At 33.7% G+C, this 16772-nt stretch overlaps 1 protein-coding gene across 8 annotated transcripts in view; it reads left to right on the top strand.

Moving 5' to 3' along the window:
• CEP290 (centrosomal protein 290) overlaps positions 1-16772 on the top strand; it is a 94639-nt gene that overhangs the window by 42851 nt on the left and 35016 nt on the right. For all 8 annotated transcript variants that reach the window (XR_002515752.2, XM_021922738.2, XM_021922737.2 and 5 more), the window contains 10 exons: positions 3240-3351; positions 6533-6738; positions 7672-7823; positions 9665-9776; positions 11046-11501; positions 12588-12752; positions 13764-13871; positions 14090-14224; positions 15439-15705; positions 16339-16446. Coding sequence is in view for 7 of the 8 variants with exons in the window: in XM_021922738.2 (XP_021778430.2) it covers positions 3240-3351; positions 6533-6738; positions 7672-7823; positions 9665-9776; positions 11046-11501; positions 12588-12752; positions 13764-13871; positions 14090-14224; positions 15439-15705; positions 16339-16446 (1821 nt within the window). In the remaining variant the exon portion in view is untranslated. The remainder of the gene's footprint in view (positions 1-3239; positions 3352-6532; positions 6739-7671; positions 7824-9664; positions 9777-11045; positions 11502-12587; positions 12753-13763; positions 13872-14089; positions 14225-15438; positions 15706-16338; positions 16447-16772) is intronic.

Genomic DNA, 16772 nt, shown 5'->3' with positions numbered 1-16772 from the left:
CTACATTGCCCAGGCTGGAGTACAGTGGTGTGATCTTGGCTCACTGCAACCTCTGCCTCTGAGGTTCAAGTGATTCTTCTGCCTCAGTCTCCTGAGTAGCTGGAATTACAGGTGCCTACCAGCATGGCTGGCTAATTTAGTAGAGACAGAGTTTTGCCATGTTGGCCAGGCTGGTCTCAAAATTTGGATCTCAGGTAATCCGCCAGCCTCAACCTTCCAAAGTGCTGGGACTATAGGCACAAGCCACCAGGCCCAGCCTTTTTTTTTTTTTTTTTAATAAAGGAGACCAATGAAGTTTGAGGGAGGAGGAAAAGAAAATTTAGAGTTAGTAGGGAGAGAGTGATGAAGGTAAGAGATGAAAGTGGTAATAAGGGAAATAGTAAAATATCAGGGTAGGTGGGAGGAAAAGATTTGTAACAAACAATAGGATTATCCTGTGAAAAAGGATGAAAGGAAGAAAAAAAATGGATAGAAAGATATTTAAAACACCCTCAGCCTCCTTTTTTCCCTCCTGTGTATTCATAGCATATAAAACTGTAATTATGCACTTTACTTAAAAAATATATTATTATTACCTTATCCTGCTTATTTAACCATAACATATCCTCTTTTTAGTCTCGTTACCCTGTTTGTATTATTCTTCATAACACTTAATACCTGACATTGTATTATATATTGGCTTATTTTCCAGGTACTCCACTCAAATATAAGTTCTAGGATATAATTTATTTATCATAGAAATCCATTGCTTAGAGTACCTGGCATGTAGTAAATGGGCGTTCTGTTTTTTCAAAGAAAAAATAAAGGAACTTAAGATATATATGTTTATGTTATGTCTCCAGCCTTTTTCCTCACAGCTCTATTCTGTTGTACAGAATTACCTACTTCACAATTCCTGTGTTTCAAGGGGATCTCACATTTAACATATCCACAATGAACTCCTGATTACTGTTTCTCTCCTAGTCGTTCTTATTTCAATAGATGTTCAGTTACCTAACCAGCTAGTCAAGGCAGACACTTTAGAGTTATTCTGTAGTCATCCTTTTTCCCTACCATTTTTGTTTTCCAAATGTAGTTTATATGTGTCTTCTTCATCCTCACAGCTATAACCCTTGTCCAAACCAGCAACATCACTCATCTGGACTTCCACAATGTCTTTTTGACTAGTTTTCCTGATTTCTCTATTGACCCCTTTATTCTCCACAGTGCAGCCAGAATGATTGTTTAGAACTTCCTCCTTAAAATCTGTTTTCTTTTATGCATTAAGTTAAATTCCAGTTCCTTGTCTTAGCATGCCATGCCCTGCTTGGTATGGCCCCTGATGGTCTCTCCAACTTCATGTTTTACTGCTATTGACTTTTATTTTTGCTTACTCTGCTTGGGTGCTCCAATCCTCCAAATCTTTTCCTGCTCCAATCATTTCAATCATTTTCTCCTCTCAGATCTTATAGTACTCCAAACGCTTTCTTCCTTTGGAGCATCTGGGTTTATAATAAATATTTCGTACCTCACAGTTCAGCTTAAATACCACTTCTTTGGTGGTTAAGACATCCTTCAACCACTCTATCTAAATATGTTCCCTTCTATTGTTCACTGGCTCAGTACCCTGTTTTTATTTTCTTTCTAAATGTCAACTTTTTTTTTTTTTTTTTGAGTCAGGGTCTCACTCTGTTGCCCAGGTTGGAGTGCAGTTGCACAGTCGTAGCTCACTGCAGCCTTGCTCTCCTGGGATCAAGTAATTCTCCCACCTCAGCCTCCCAAATAGCTGGAATTACAGGCATACACCACCATGCTCAGCTAAATTTTTGTATTTTTTTGTAGAGCTGAGGTCTCACTTTGTTGCCCAGGCTGGTCTCAAACTCTTGGATTCTAGTGATTCTCCCACCTCAGCCTCCCAAAGTGCTGGGATTACAGGTGTGAGCCACTGCACCTGCTGATATTGACCTCTTTTTTTTTGAGATGGAGTCTTGCTGTGTTGCCCAGGCTAGAGCACAGTGGCGTAATCTTGGCTCACTGCAACCTCCACCTCCCAGGTTCAAGCGATTCTTCTGCCTCAGCCTCCTGAGTAGCTGGGATCTACTAGTAACGTGCCATCACGACTGGCTAATTTTTATATTTTTAGCACTATGTTTAGTACTATGTTGGCCAGGCTTGTCTCGAACTCCTGACCTCAAATGATCCACCCACCTCATCCTCCCAAAGTGCTGGGATTACAGGTGTGAGTCACCGTGATTGGCCAATATTGACATTTTTAATAGGCTTTTTGTTTGTTGCTTATTATCTGCTGCGTTCCACACTGGCCAAATCCTGCCACCCACCCATACACATAGGCACTGAATGGGCAGAACTCTGAAGGCCAGAATTTTGTATTTCTTTTCACTATAAATATCGTCATCTGTCACTGATGACACACTAGGATGCTCAGCAACTGTGTGCATAAAGGAAGTAAGCACTAGTTTGGGAAGGGTGCAAAACTCTTGAGTATTCCAGCTTGGCCAAAATGAATTTACAGCTTTTGTAGCAGAAGCTAATACTCAGAAATTGAGGGCCCTGTATTGGATAACACAGGATTTGGATGATTATTTTAAAATAATATTTTACATTAGAGATATATATATATATATATGGGGGTGTGTGTGTGTGTATATATGTGTGTATATATATATGTAATAGTCTATTCTCATGCTGCTATGAAGAAATATCTGAGACTGGGTAATTTATAAAGGAAAGAGATTTAATTGGCTCACAGTTCCACAGAGCTGGGGAGGCCTCAGAAAACTTACAGTCATGGCAGAAAGGGAAGCAAACACATTCTTCTTCACATGGTGGCCAGAAGGAGAAGAATGTGAGCCAAGCGAAGGGGAAAACCCCTTATAAAACCGTCAGACCTCGTGAGAACTTACTATCATGAGAATAGCATGGGGGAAACCACCCCCACGATTCAATACCTCTCACCAAGTCCCTCCCATGACATAGGAGGATTATGGGAACTACGATTCAAGATGAGATTTGGGTAGGGACACAGCCAAACCATATCAGTATGTATATGTATACCTGTATTATATATATATGTATGTGTTTGTATGCATGCATGTATTATATAGAGAGGAAATTCTAATTTTGTAAAAAACTGGATTGTGAGTTTTAAGGAGATGTTGTATAAAGTTAAGACAATGTCATTTTGTGGTATTGGTCTGAATTACAATGTAGTTTCTTAGTGATATTTTTCCTTTATTCAGTGTGAAAATGCCTCCTTAAAAGAACAAGTGGAGTCTATAAATAAAGAACTGGAGATTACCAAGGAAAAACTTCACACTATTGAACAAGCCTGGGAACAAGAAACTAGATTAGGTAAGTCTTATGACTCTGATAATAGTAAATGATTAACATCTAATAATGAATATTTCTTATTTAAAGTTCCTTTTTTATACTAGATTAAAAGGAAGTATTTTGACTAAAAAAAGAACTTTCTGCCTAATAGTTTAACTTAGGTAGATGAATAATCCTTTACTTAACCCCACCTAAGTTTAGTTTTCAATCCTTAAGTTAGATTTGTTTCTAATGAAATAATGTATGTTAAAAATTTATGACTAAGCATTAGCTATTTTGAACCATTTAACAATTAAAACTGATGATATTTTAATAATGGTATTATGAGTTGTTTCACTGAGTGCAAGTTATATTAGTTATATATCATTTGATATTTTTAAATTAAAAGATACCAGGAAACAGCAAAGAAAATTTGAAAAGAAGTTATATTTCTCATAGTTTTACTACTATATTACTGTATTTTTTGCTGCTATATGTTTACATATTTTATATGTTTTAAATTATTATAAACATTGTTCTATACTGTATTTAGATAGTAGTATCAAAAATACTTTGTGGCTGGGTGCAGTGGCTCACACCTATAATCCCAGAACTTTGGGAGGCTAAGGAGAGCAGATCACCTGAGGTCAGGAATTCGAGACCAGCCTGGCCAACATGGCAAAACCCCATCTCTACTAAAAGTACAAAAATTAGCCAGGCATGGTGGCAGGTGCCTGTAATCCCAGCTACTTAGGAGGCTGAGGCAGGAGAATTGCTTGAACCCAGGAGTCGGAGGTTGCAATGAGCCGAGACTGTGCCACAACACTGCAGCCTGGGCGATAAGAGCGAGACCCCGTCTCAAAAATAAATAAATAATAAAAATGAAAAATTGTTTTATTCATCATACTTGTAATCATACTTGTAAATAGTTATGCAATATCCTACTGTGTTTGAGTAATTAAATCACTAGCTTTCTATATCTTTGCTATTATAGTGCCACAGTGAACATTTTCATGTATATCTAACAGAGATATTACGGTCTCAAAAGGTATTGAAATCTTTGTGGCTCTCGTTAGAGTTTTCCATATTAATTTTTCAAATAGTTATCCTAGTTTGTAATATTTTCATAATGTTATCTCACATATTGTGCTTCATAATTTTCAAATAAATTTGCTGCTTTTGATAATGTATTTTCATTTATTTGTTTCCTAGACCTTAGAGCTATTCAGGGTTTTTATTACTAAGTAGAGCTGTTCTCTTAAATTGGTAATGACGTACTTGGTTTAGAGCAGCCTAACATTGGGAAATCTTAGATAAGCTACTTTTAGAAATGTAATTTTTAGCTCAATAAGAGATTAAATATGAATTGACTTTTGTGTACTATTTACTTGGAAGAAGACACCATTTAAATGAAGACATAAGAGGGTATTGAATACAATTATAGTAGGTTCTTTGTATTTTATCATCTTTGTTTTTAATAAATGCTGAATTCCCTACAGAAATTCTTTAATGTTTATGCATCTTAATCTCTTCCATATATGGATTTATATCACCAAAGTTTTAAGAGTGTTTCCCTATTCCCTGTTGACCTTATATCTTAGTTTAAAAATGTCACATCATTAGCTTTTTTTCATCTAGGAATTTGTTAGTGTTGGGCAGTTGTGCTTTATCCTCTCTTTAAGAATGCTCCAAACCCAAGAACGTATAAGATGGTTAATCTGCTTCAGCCCTTGCGATGTGCTTTTCTCTTCTTATCAGAGTTTAGCACAATACAGAATGGAGGACGACTCCTTTATATATTGGTATTTATTGCAATACTTTTCTATATGGTGCCTAAGGTTACTTGAATGAGTCTTTATTCCATAATGAACTGATTTGCTAATGCTTTTTAGCACCTGTTAGTGATCTATGATTGTTAGTTACTTGATTACTGCTTGCAACAGCTATTCTAAAATAATACATTTTAAAGATAAATACAGAACATAATGAAGTACTTTTTTTTTTTTTTTATTTTTTTTTTATTATTATACTTTTAATTTTAGGGTACATGTGCATAACATGCAGGTTTGTTACATATGTATACTTGTGCCATGTTAGTCTGCTGCACCCATCAACTCGTCATTTACATCAGGTATAACTCCCAATGCAATCCCTCCCCCCTCCCTCCTCCCCATGATAGGCCCCGGTGTGTGATGTTCCCCTTCCTGAGTCCAAGTGATCTCGTTGTTCAGTTCCCAGAGACCAATTTTTTTTTTTTCAGGAAATGTATATTACTTTGAGAAAACTCTATTATAAAACTTGAACTTATGAAGCTGGAAAAATAGGAGGGGGCATTATTGGTATTGTAAAAGGCTGTTTACAAAGTGAGTTGCTGCTTAGCTCCTTTAAATAATTGGCCACCCTAAACACATCAGTTTTAAGTTGCTGAAAAGCAAAATACCAAATTTTGTTTTTTTCTGGACCGCGTTTACAAAGCAAAAGTATGTTTTCTTCCCCCACCTCAAAAAATAACTAAGTAACTAATGACACTCCTATGCGATGCCTTTTTATGGTAAATTGAGGCTTTTAGTTCTCTTTCCATTTAGCCACAGACTTCTGTGTCCAAAGGCAAGCTACATAACTACATATATAAGATTAAGGCATAACAACTAATAAAAGAATGTAAAATATTTGGTATTAGGTCTGTACAAAGACCAAATAATACTCATGGTTAGACAAGATTATATTTTGTAGAATATATCCATCACATGGCTTCAGATTTTACTTTTCAGCTTGGCTCTGTGAGACTTTAAAAATCAAGTCATTGCACTTACATTCACAAAGTCACTGCTTTACTGCACTGCTTCTCATACAGTTTATCTCCTTTCAGTAAAATGTTTACTTGCCATTTTTTAAATTTCTTATACGTGACACTTCTGCACTAAGTCCTTTATATTGTTAGTTCCACAATTCTGTGAGGAATAGGTTTTTATTATTATTATTATTATTAATCATTTGACTTATGAAGAACATTAAGTTCCACAGAGATTAAATGGTACAGTGGTATAGGCATCACACAGGCAGGAAGTAACAGAGCTAAGTTTAGAGTCCAGGTCTGATAGAATTCAGAAAGTTGATGTGCTTTCCATGGAACTATAATGCTTTCTTATATACAACATCTAAAATATCTGAGGTAATTTTAATATAAACAACATGAGATTGACTTAAGTATTATTGCATATAGGTAATGAATCTAGCATGGATAAGGCAAAGAAATCAATAACCAACAGTGACATTGTTTCCATTTCAAAAAAAATAACTATGCTGGAAATGAAGGAATTAAACGAAAGGCAGCGGGCTGAACATTGTCAAAAAATGTATGAACACTTACGGACTTCATTAAAGCAAATGGAGGAACGTAATTTTGAATTGGAAACCAAATTTGCTGAGGTTTGATATTATAAGTTTTATCATACAATTAGAGAATAAAGAATTAGTCTTGGTAGACATTGTGTTATTGGTAAGAGGTTTGTTTGTATCTCTGAAATAGCTTATTAATATAGTGCCTATGTTTTGTGTAATAAATAAGTAAAAGATTTAAATATGAATTGTTTAAAATGAAAGCAGATATTTCTATAAGTTCTTGTTTCTCACCAATGTTATATTATTAGATTTAACGTATGAAATGTTATTTACGAAACAATGGAATTGCCTTTCACCACCATCCCTTCATTTAACAAATATTTATTCATTGCCTATTACATGTCAGACCCTGCGTTAGGACTGGGAGTATAGCAAGAAACAAAATAGACAATAATCTCTACTTTCAGGGACTTTACATTCTAATTGGTGGTTTTATATATTTTTGATGTGGTCAGAATCATTAAACTGCACGGCAGTAAATATAGTTTGCAAGTATTTAACAATTTATGATTAAACACAATTTTTACAGTGTTTGCTTTCCTTGAGATTTAATATATTTTCAAAGCATTTATATCACTTTTGTTTTAACTATGTCACTAAATCTATATGAGTAAGATTTTAACTCATTTGAATTTATTTATAGATGATATAATTAAAGTAAAATATAATGAGCAGATTGCGTTCTAAGCAAAGTAAGAATATTGCAAGTTCAGATATTATTAGATAATGAGTTGCCTAATAAGAATGACTTTTGATGGACTGGAATATAACCAGAGTCTCCATAATTTGTTTCTGATTCCTTCATCTTTTTACCCTCCTTCAGTCTGTTCTTAACACTTCACACTCAATCTTTGTGGACTAAGGCCAAGTAAAGAGGATTGCAGTACTTTAAAAGCTAAATTACAAAAAAACCTCACCAAAAATTGATGTATCTAAACATTTTTTGTTATATTTCCTTAGCTTACCAAAATCAATTTGGATGCACAGAAGGTGGAACAGATGTTAAGAGATGAATTAGCTGGTAGTGTGAGCAAGGCAGTAAGTGATGCTGATAGGCAACGGATTCTAGAATTGGAGAAGAATGAAATGGAACTAAAAGTTGAAGTGTCAAAGTAAGTGCATGTAAACATTTTAGTCGTTTGACCAGATGTATTTTCTTTAATTTGTCTTTAAGAAACCCGATTGCAAGTATATAATTCTTAGTAGTAATTGATACTGATTTCTTTTTATAAAAACAGGATTAAGTAATATTAAGATTGGTTTTAACAGGGTTAAATAACAGTATTGATGAGAATAATGTTGTTAAAGAGGAAGTGACCTCTCTAGATTTACATTGTTTAGAGTTCAGGAATATTACTGTAGAAAGGTCCAGTTCCTCCACATATGGATTTTCTGGGGAAGGGGTGATAGAGGAGGAATGGTTATTTATTGTATTTAAACTTAAGTTTCTTCATTTTAATAAGGAAGTAATAGTGCCTCTTCTACCTGTTTCATAAGGTTGCTGTAAGAATATAATTAAAACTTCAGATTTTGATTTAGTTTACATTTATCAGGCATCTACTATGTACTAGTCACTGTGCAAGGTATTAAACATATATTGACTTGTACAATTGTACTTAACCTTGAGGTTATATTTTTGTTTTCAGTTTACATGAAGAAATATGCCGAGCTAGTTTAGAACACAAAATATATATAAGGAATAAATACTGTGTGCTGGCCAGGCGTGGTGACGTGCACCTGTAGCTGCAACTGCTGGGGAGGCAGAGGCAGGAGAATCACTTGATCCTGGGAGGTGGAGGTTGCAGTGAGCCAAGATTGCTCCACTGCACTCTAGTCTGGTGACAGAGCAAGACTCTGTCAAAAAAAAAAATGCTGTGTGCCAGCTATATGCTGTATTTTCTCTCTTTTGTAATTAGGTGATACTTCAATAGAAAAGTGTAAGGAGCACTTAGTTATCTCTCAAGCATAAATAGTAAAAATGTTTTATGGCCTACTTATAAAAATATAACCATTCCTTTGGAACCTTGATAGTTCTCTTGGGAATATCAGTTTTTGACATCTTTTTCACGATGAAAGACCGTTTTTTGAAAAAATTGATCCTTTCTTCTCATGGACCTCTTTTGATATAAACTAACTTATAATAGTTCATTTTAATCATATTTTGTTAATCATTAAACTGGCAATGAGAGCCTCTGATCAGTATAAGGAAACCTACCTTATCTGTAACACTGAACTAAAATTATTCTAACCCAAAGCAAAGAAACTTTACATTTTACTTTGCCTGTATTAGCTTATCACAGTATTCATAAGGGAATTTGAAGGACTTATTGCCATTAGGCTTTTTTTTTTTTTTTTTTTTTTGTAATTTTATTAAATGCATGTTTTGTTTCTTTTCACATTTCTGATAACTTGTAGATTAAAACAAATCAAAACATACATTAATCCATCTAAGGATCTTAGAAATTTTACATTTCTGTATTCTTAACTGTGTGATGGTATTAGATAAATGTACTAAATACCTTATCCTAGCATATTCCAAATTATGACAATTAATGTTTTATGGAAAAAAGTGTGGGAACAGAAGTTCTTTGGCTATATACATTTGGAAAATGCTATATATAGTAAGTATGATTTGAGATAGCTATATATGATAAAACCTCTGAGAGTACTGAATATATGTTAGGAATATTCAAAGGGGAGGAGGGATGTTGGGAATGAAGTTTTTTTTTTTATATATAGCAAACATGATAACCTCTCATGGAATTATGTTTCATGAAACAGTTTAGGAAATCCTGTTTTAGTATTTCATAAAAAGAAGAGATAGATGCTGAAAATGAATGGCTTTTTGGAAATCAAAAATTTTCTAGACCTTTTTGGGTCTAGAAATTTTGAATTTTGGCATTTATTTAGAAAGTGTACTTAATTGTTCCTGAAGTACCTTATCATTTCCTAGACTGAGAGAGATTTCTGATATTGCCAGAAGGCAAGTTGAAATTTTGAATGCACAACAACAATCTAGGGAAAAGGAAGTAGAGTCCCTCAGAATGCAACTGCTGGACTATCAGGTATGTGCAATATTGGCTCTTCTATATAGAATCCACTTTTTTCCTAAATTTACATTAGATGTTGGGAGCGATATGTTACACTTTTTGTTTACTTTGAGATAGGGTCTCATTCTGTCACCCAGGGTGGAATGCAGTGGCACATTCAAGGCTCACTGCAGCCTTCGCCACCCGAGCTCAGGTGATCCTCCCACCTCAGCCTCTTGGACAGCTGGGACTACAGGAACGTGCCACCACACCTGACTAATTTTTTATGCATATTTTGTAGAGACAGGGTTTCACTATGTTGCCTAGGGTGGTCTCGAACTCCTAGACTGAAAAGATCTACCCACCTTGGCTTCCCAAAATACTGGGATTAGAGGTGTGGGCCATCATGCTGGGCCAGTGTTACATTTTTAATCAAAAGATATAGCAACCAGAGGCTGTTATTCTTGTTAGTTGTAACCTGATTAGAAAACTCTGTAATTTGAAATATTGTTCAGTAATCCAGTACAGCATTTAAATGCCTATAGATGAATTACGCTGCTGATCAAAATTAGGACGCTGAGAAAAAGTACTAGGAAGTTATTAGTACATCTTTAATAACAATATTTTCTCTTGTATTTATATGTAACTTTTCACGTATTCTTACATTATGTATGTTGGGAATTATAAAAACGTACCCTTTGTCTGAATCAGTATTATGTTATTTGCAATGGAAGTTAAAAAAACAGTAGCAGCCAGGCACGGTGGCTCACAGCTGTAATCCCAGCACTCTGGGAGGCCCAGTCAGGCAGATCACGAGGTCAGGAGTTTGAGACCAGCCTGACCAATATGGTGAAACCCCGTCCCTACTAAAAATATAAAAATACAAAAATTCGCCAGGCATGGTGGCACATGCCTGTAATCTCAGCTGCCCAGGAGGCTGAGGCAGGAGAATTGCTTGAACCCGGGAGGCGGACGTTGCAGTGAGCCGAAATCGCGCCATTGCACTCCAGTCTGGGTGACAGAGCGAGACTCCATCTCAAAAAAAAAAAAAAAAAACAAAAAAAAAACCCAGTAACATACCCACTGTTATTCAGTTACATTTGGATTTTAAGTTTGTTTGATTCTAGGTTTTTTCTTTTACAATTCTTTGGTAATTATTTGTATTAAAGCAAAGTTACATTTTTGTAGATCTCATGTGCCACTGTGTTAAAACTTTATTTAGTAAATTGTGATTTTTAAATCTGTGATAACCTTCATTGGAAAAATTTGAAACTTACTACAAATATATATTTTTTTAAATATTAGGCACAGTCTGATGAAAAGGCATTGATTGCCAAGTTGCACCAACATAATGTCTCTCTTCAACTTAGTGAGGCTACTGCTCTTGGTAAGTTGGAGTCAATTACATCTAAACTGCAGAAGATGGAGGCCTACAATATGCGCTTAGAGCAGAAACTTGATGAAAAAGAACAGGCTCTCTATTATGCTCGTTTGGAGGGGAGAAACAGAGCAAAACATCTGCGCCAAACAATTCAGTCTCTACGACGACAGTTTAGTGGAGCTTTACCCTTGGCCCAACAGGAAAAGTTCTCTAAAACAATGATTCAGCTACAAAATGACAAACTTAAGATAATGCAAGAAATGAAAAATTCTCAACAAGAACATAGAAATATGGAGAACAAAACATTGGAGATGGAATTGAAATTAAAGGGCCTGGAAGAGTTAATAAGCACTTTAAAGGATACCAAAGGAGCCCAAAAGGTAAACATTTAAACTTGATTTTTTTTTTTTAAGAGACAGGGTCTTGATCTGTTTCCCAGGCTGGAGTGTAGTGTTGCAAACATAGCTGGAACTCCTGGGCTCAACTGATTCTCCAGCCTCAACCTCCTGAGTAGTTGTAGCTGGGAGTACAGGGCACCACACCATACCTACCTAATTTTAAAAAATTTTAAAGTTTTTTTGTAGAGACAGGGTCTCACTTTGTCACCCAGGCTGGCCTCGAACTCCTGGCTTCAAGTAATCCTCCTGCTTTGGTCTCTCAAAGTGCTGAGATTACAGTCATGAGCCACTGTGCCCAGCCAATTTTAAATTCATTATCTTCAAAGAGTTACGTGATAATTTCTTAATATGTGCCTAGATGAAAAATGCATAAGATACAATTAAATTCCAATTATGATTCATTAATTTAGATTTTACAACTTAGCAGTGTTGGCTGTTTGAATGTCTATTATTTGTAAAAATAAAATTAGGCTTTTCTAACCAAAGATTTTAGTGGGAATGTTCAGATTGTATAATAGCAAAGAATTTTAAATACTGTAGACAAATTTCTATTAATTAAACACTAATTATTCTTAAACATTGTAGTAGTTATCAGTTGATTTCTACTGTTCATAATTATCTTTGATCTACAATTAGTGAGCCCACATTTATTTTTAATATGGTTTTATCTTCATTTAGAAAGAATTAAATGAAAAGTAATTATCTTTCAACTACATCCTATTCGCTAGGCTAGAAACATTTAGGATTTCTGTTTTTGAAAGTGATATCAAAGTTTAAATGACCTGCTTATAGTCAGTGTTCAATAAACATATAACAGAAGAAAGTGAATACTAGTGATATCCATTCCAACATAATTTGAAGATTTTTATTGTAAAATCCCACATATTTGTAGAAATGTCTATGGAAATCCTAAATAAAATTTTGTCAGGTAGCTTGAGAAAAGATAACATTGTGTCTTATTTTATTTTAGAATGCCCATTACTTTCAATTAAAATCATTATCATCAATGGAGGAATGTTATTTGTTGACATAGCATTTACATTTGTATATATAAATTGTAAATCTTAGGTAATCAACTGGCATATGAAAATAGAAGAACTTCGTCTTCAAGAACTTAAACTAAATCGAGAATTAGTCAAGGATAAAGAAGAAATAAAGTATTTGAATAATATAATTTCTGAATATGAACGTACAATCAGCAGTCTTGAAGAAGAAATTGTGCAGCAGAACAAGGTTTTATTTTAAATTTATTTTGTTTTTTCCCTAAGATTTTAAGCAAGAATATTGCACTAGTGACTATGTTATTCTTCTAATTAAGTGCACTTTCCATTACTAATTGATTATGTAATAATTTGTTTTTATTTTCTAAACTATTCTAAAAATTCATATTTATTTAATTTTTATAACAGTAGTCTTAATCTTAAAAAGAGCAATACATAAGCAACCTCATTTGGTAAGTTAATTTTTATTTTGGTATTGGTTATTTGACTTTTCACAGTTCCACGTTTCTACTGGCTCTCACTGGTAGAGTAAGAAGGCAGCTTGTTATAGAATAAAGTATATGCTTCAGAGACAGATGAAATTCATTAAACATATGACTGTCTCAGAGATTGTTCCCTCTGCTTAAATTGTTCTTAGCCTAGATACCTTTGGTATTTACACTTTCAGTGCCCGCAAGTCTTGGCTTAAATGTCTTACCTTATCAGTGTGTCCTTCACCAGCCACCTAATATACAACAGTAAATCCTACTATCAAGATTCCCTTGAGATTAATTAACTTAATTTTTCTCCATAGCGCTTGTAACCTTCTGACATATTACCTACTTACTTTTTTATTGTTGACTGTCTTTCCTTCACTAGAATGTAAGTTCCATGGTGACAGGGATTTGGTTTTGTTTACTGCTATATTTGCACTGCCTAGAATGATGCTTGGCACATGATATATATCATTAAATATCTTTTGCATAGCTGGATGCATGGATGCATGGATGGATGGATGGATGGATGGATGGATGGATGGATGGATGGATGGAGAGATTGAAATCCTTACTTCACATCTGCCTTTCTCTGTGATCTTACACAAGTTACTTCACCTCTCTGAGTTTGTATTTTTTTCCACAAAAGGAAAATAATTACAGTATCTTCGATGTGTTGTGAGGATTACATAAGAAAATATATATAAAATGCCTGTTATGTGCCTGATGTCTTTGTATAGATGTCTGACATAAATTGTCTTTCTTTTTAGTTTCATGAAGAAAGACAACTGGCCTGGGATCAAAGAGAAGTTGACCTGGAACGTCAACTAGACATTTTTGACCGTCAGCAAAATGAAATACTAAATGCGGCACAAAAGGTATGAATGATGAATCTCGTTTGCTACTCTGTAGCATAGACTAGAGGGTTAGCTCACAGAAATAATTCCTGTATCAGATATAATTTTAATTGATTGTTATATTGTCTATTTAAAATATAAGAGTGATTTAATCTATGTTTTATCATACAGCTGTAAATATTAATAGTTACTCTCAATGCTGCCACTGCTTTGTTAAAAAACATACTATTTGTTAATAGTTTGAAGAAGCTACAGGATCAATCCCTGACCCTAGTTTGCCCCTTCCAAATCAACTTGAGATGGCTCTAAGAAAAATTAAGGAGAATATTCGAATAATCCTAGAAACACGGGCAACTTGCAGATCACTAGAAGAGGTAATTAGAAGAATTTGCATTTTGATTATTATTTGATATTATTTGGTATGTTTGGGGGGCTTTCTAAATAATATTTCTTTATGAGGACAAGGCGTAGAATGATGAATCTCTTGCTAATTTCACTGTTTTTCTATTTTCCTATAATGTTTCTAATAGCTGATAATAAACAGCAGGTATAGTTAATTTGAATTCACTATTTATTTAATTACTTCCTGTTACCTTTAGGTACACTGAATATGAAAGGAAACAAAAAGCATTTAATTGTAGCTCTATGGGCAGTATATTATCTTCCCTTATATGATCTCTTTATTCTTATTTTTTTGGTTTTACTTTGAAGTGCATGTTATATAATCTATGAATCAGTTTTCAGTTCATTCCCTTTTATGAACTTCAGCCCTTTAAAGGGCTGAAGGTAAATTAGAAATTACTTTCTGTTTTAACCTAGTTCTTGAATTTGATTAGTAGGTGATCAAATCTGTCATCTTTATTAAATTATTCAGAAAATAATGTAAACTGAATATGATTTTCATTTTAGTTTTCATCTAAATATATTAACTAGAAATACATTTAAAAATATACATAAAGGAGTTTTCCAAATAAAACTGTACATTTTTAAGTAAAACTTAGATCTTCTTCAGTAATTGTAAGATTTGTCATTTATGTGAATTGCCATTGAATTACTTAATTTAAAATACCCACCTTAATCCTCTTGAAGAGTAAAAATGTTTCTGATTTTTTCTCTTTTGTTTTAATAAGCTGCAGATTTTATAATAGTAATTTATTGACTTGGGCCACTAAAATTCCAGTTTTGTACTTAACTGACTTATAGATTAGTCTTCTAATGCTCTGCTAGTCAATGGACCAAAATAAAAGAAATAATTTATTACATATTCTTCCTAAATCTCATACCACCACACTTTTATAGTTCTGAACTGTAATATCTTGATAAAGTACCTTAATTAAATTTTATTTTCATCATAACAATGAAGTTTCTAACATATGTAATATTCTTATAAATAAGCATGCAAATAACTGTTGTCAATTAGAATTAGTTTAACCTTATTAAATATCAAATGGCTATTGTACATATGATGTGAAAAATAAAGTGAATTTTTTTTTTTTTTTTTTTGCTAATAACTAATCTAAAATTCAGATGAAGCATTTTAAAGGAAAAAAAGATACTTTAATGATCTATTGTGATTTAATCATTGCAGAAGCTGAAAGAGAAAGAATCTGCTTTAAGGTTAGCAGAACAAAATATACTATCAAGAGACAAAGTAATCAATGAACTGAGGCTTCGATTGCCTGCCACTGCAGAAAGGGAAAAGCTCATAGCTGAGCTAGGGAGAAAAGAGATGGAACCAAAATCTCACCACACTTTGAAAATTGCTCATCAAACCATTGCAAACATGCAAGCAAGGTTAAATCAAAAAGAAGAAGTATTAAAGAAGTATCAACATCTTCTAGAAAAAGCCAGAGAGGTATTTTATTATATTATGAGTTATACTGTTTCATGTATTAGTTTTTTTAAGCAAATGCTAAATATTTTACCTTAAAGTGGTAGTTATTTTCTTGCTTTCAAATGATTCTATTTAAGAACTGTGACTTGCATGTGATTGGATTACACCTCTATCAGTAAAACTGGCAGTTTGTGTAAATGTATCTCTCTTATACACTGACTAAATAAACCAGGAGTAGCTATCATGGTGAAATCACATGATTTTGAAAAATATTTTAATTTAGTTTATAGGTGAGGGTTGAGGCAATAGGGGGGAATGAAATATATCACACTGGTAATCAGTAGAAATCAGATTTGTTAGAACTTTGTGGGGGAAAGCTGACATTTAATTTTTTCTAGAAATAACTTAAAAGATGATAGATACGTGTTATTCTAATTGTTCAGAATAAATTATGAACTGAGGCTGGGCCTGTCAACTTGAACACTCTGCGAGGGAACATGCCTACCGGTCTAAATACATACATATATGGAGATACTGTTTCTTCCTCATCTCGAAGGAATTTTAGAAGATTAAAGAGAAAATATATAAGGTCTTCAAAATGTGAATTTATTTTAATCACAATTTAAGATATAGTTTTGATTTTCTTTAAAACAGGAGCAAAGAGAAATTGTGAAGAAACATGAGGAAGACCTTCATATTCTTCATCACAAATTAGAACTACAGGCTGATAGTTCACTAAATAAATTCAAACAAACAGCTTGGGTAAGAGTCTAAGAACTTTGTTCCATTCTTTATTGATTTTTAGACCAAATACATTGAAATCCAGTTATCTTCTCCTTTTTTGGAATACAAGTTACACTTTTTGTTGCCAAAGTAATCTTCTGAAAATGTAGCTCTGATCATTCTTCCTCCTGTAGCTCATCACTGTTCACAAAATTATATTTATACTCCTTACCCATATACTCAATCTTCTATGAACCTACCTGCCTTTCTTTTCAAATTCTATTCACTATAAGTTTACCTATATTTAACTTCCAGAATTCAGCTCATATTTGCCTCTTTTGACCATTCTGTTCCATATGTATGAA

This window comes from Papio anubis, chromosome 9, assembly GCF_008728515.1.
Source record: "Papio anubis isolate 15944 chromosome 9, Panubis1.0, whole genome shotgun sequence".
NCBI classification, from domain to species: domain Eukaryota; kingdom Metazoa; phylum Chordata; class Mammalia; order Primates; family Cercopithecidae; genus Papio; species Papio anubis.
The sequence above is the reverse complement of the archived record's forward strand: the minus strand, read 5'-3'. Positions and strand labels throughout refer to the sequence as shown.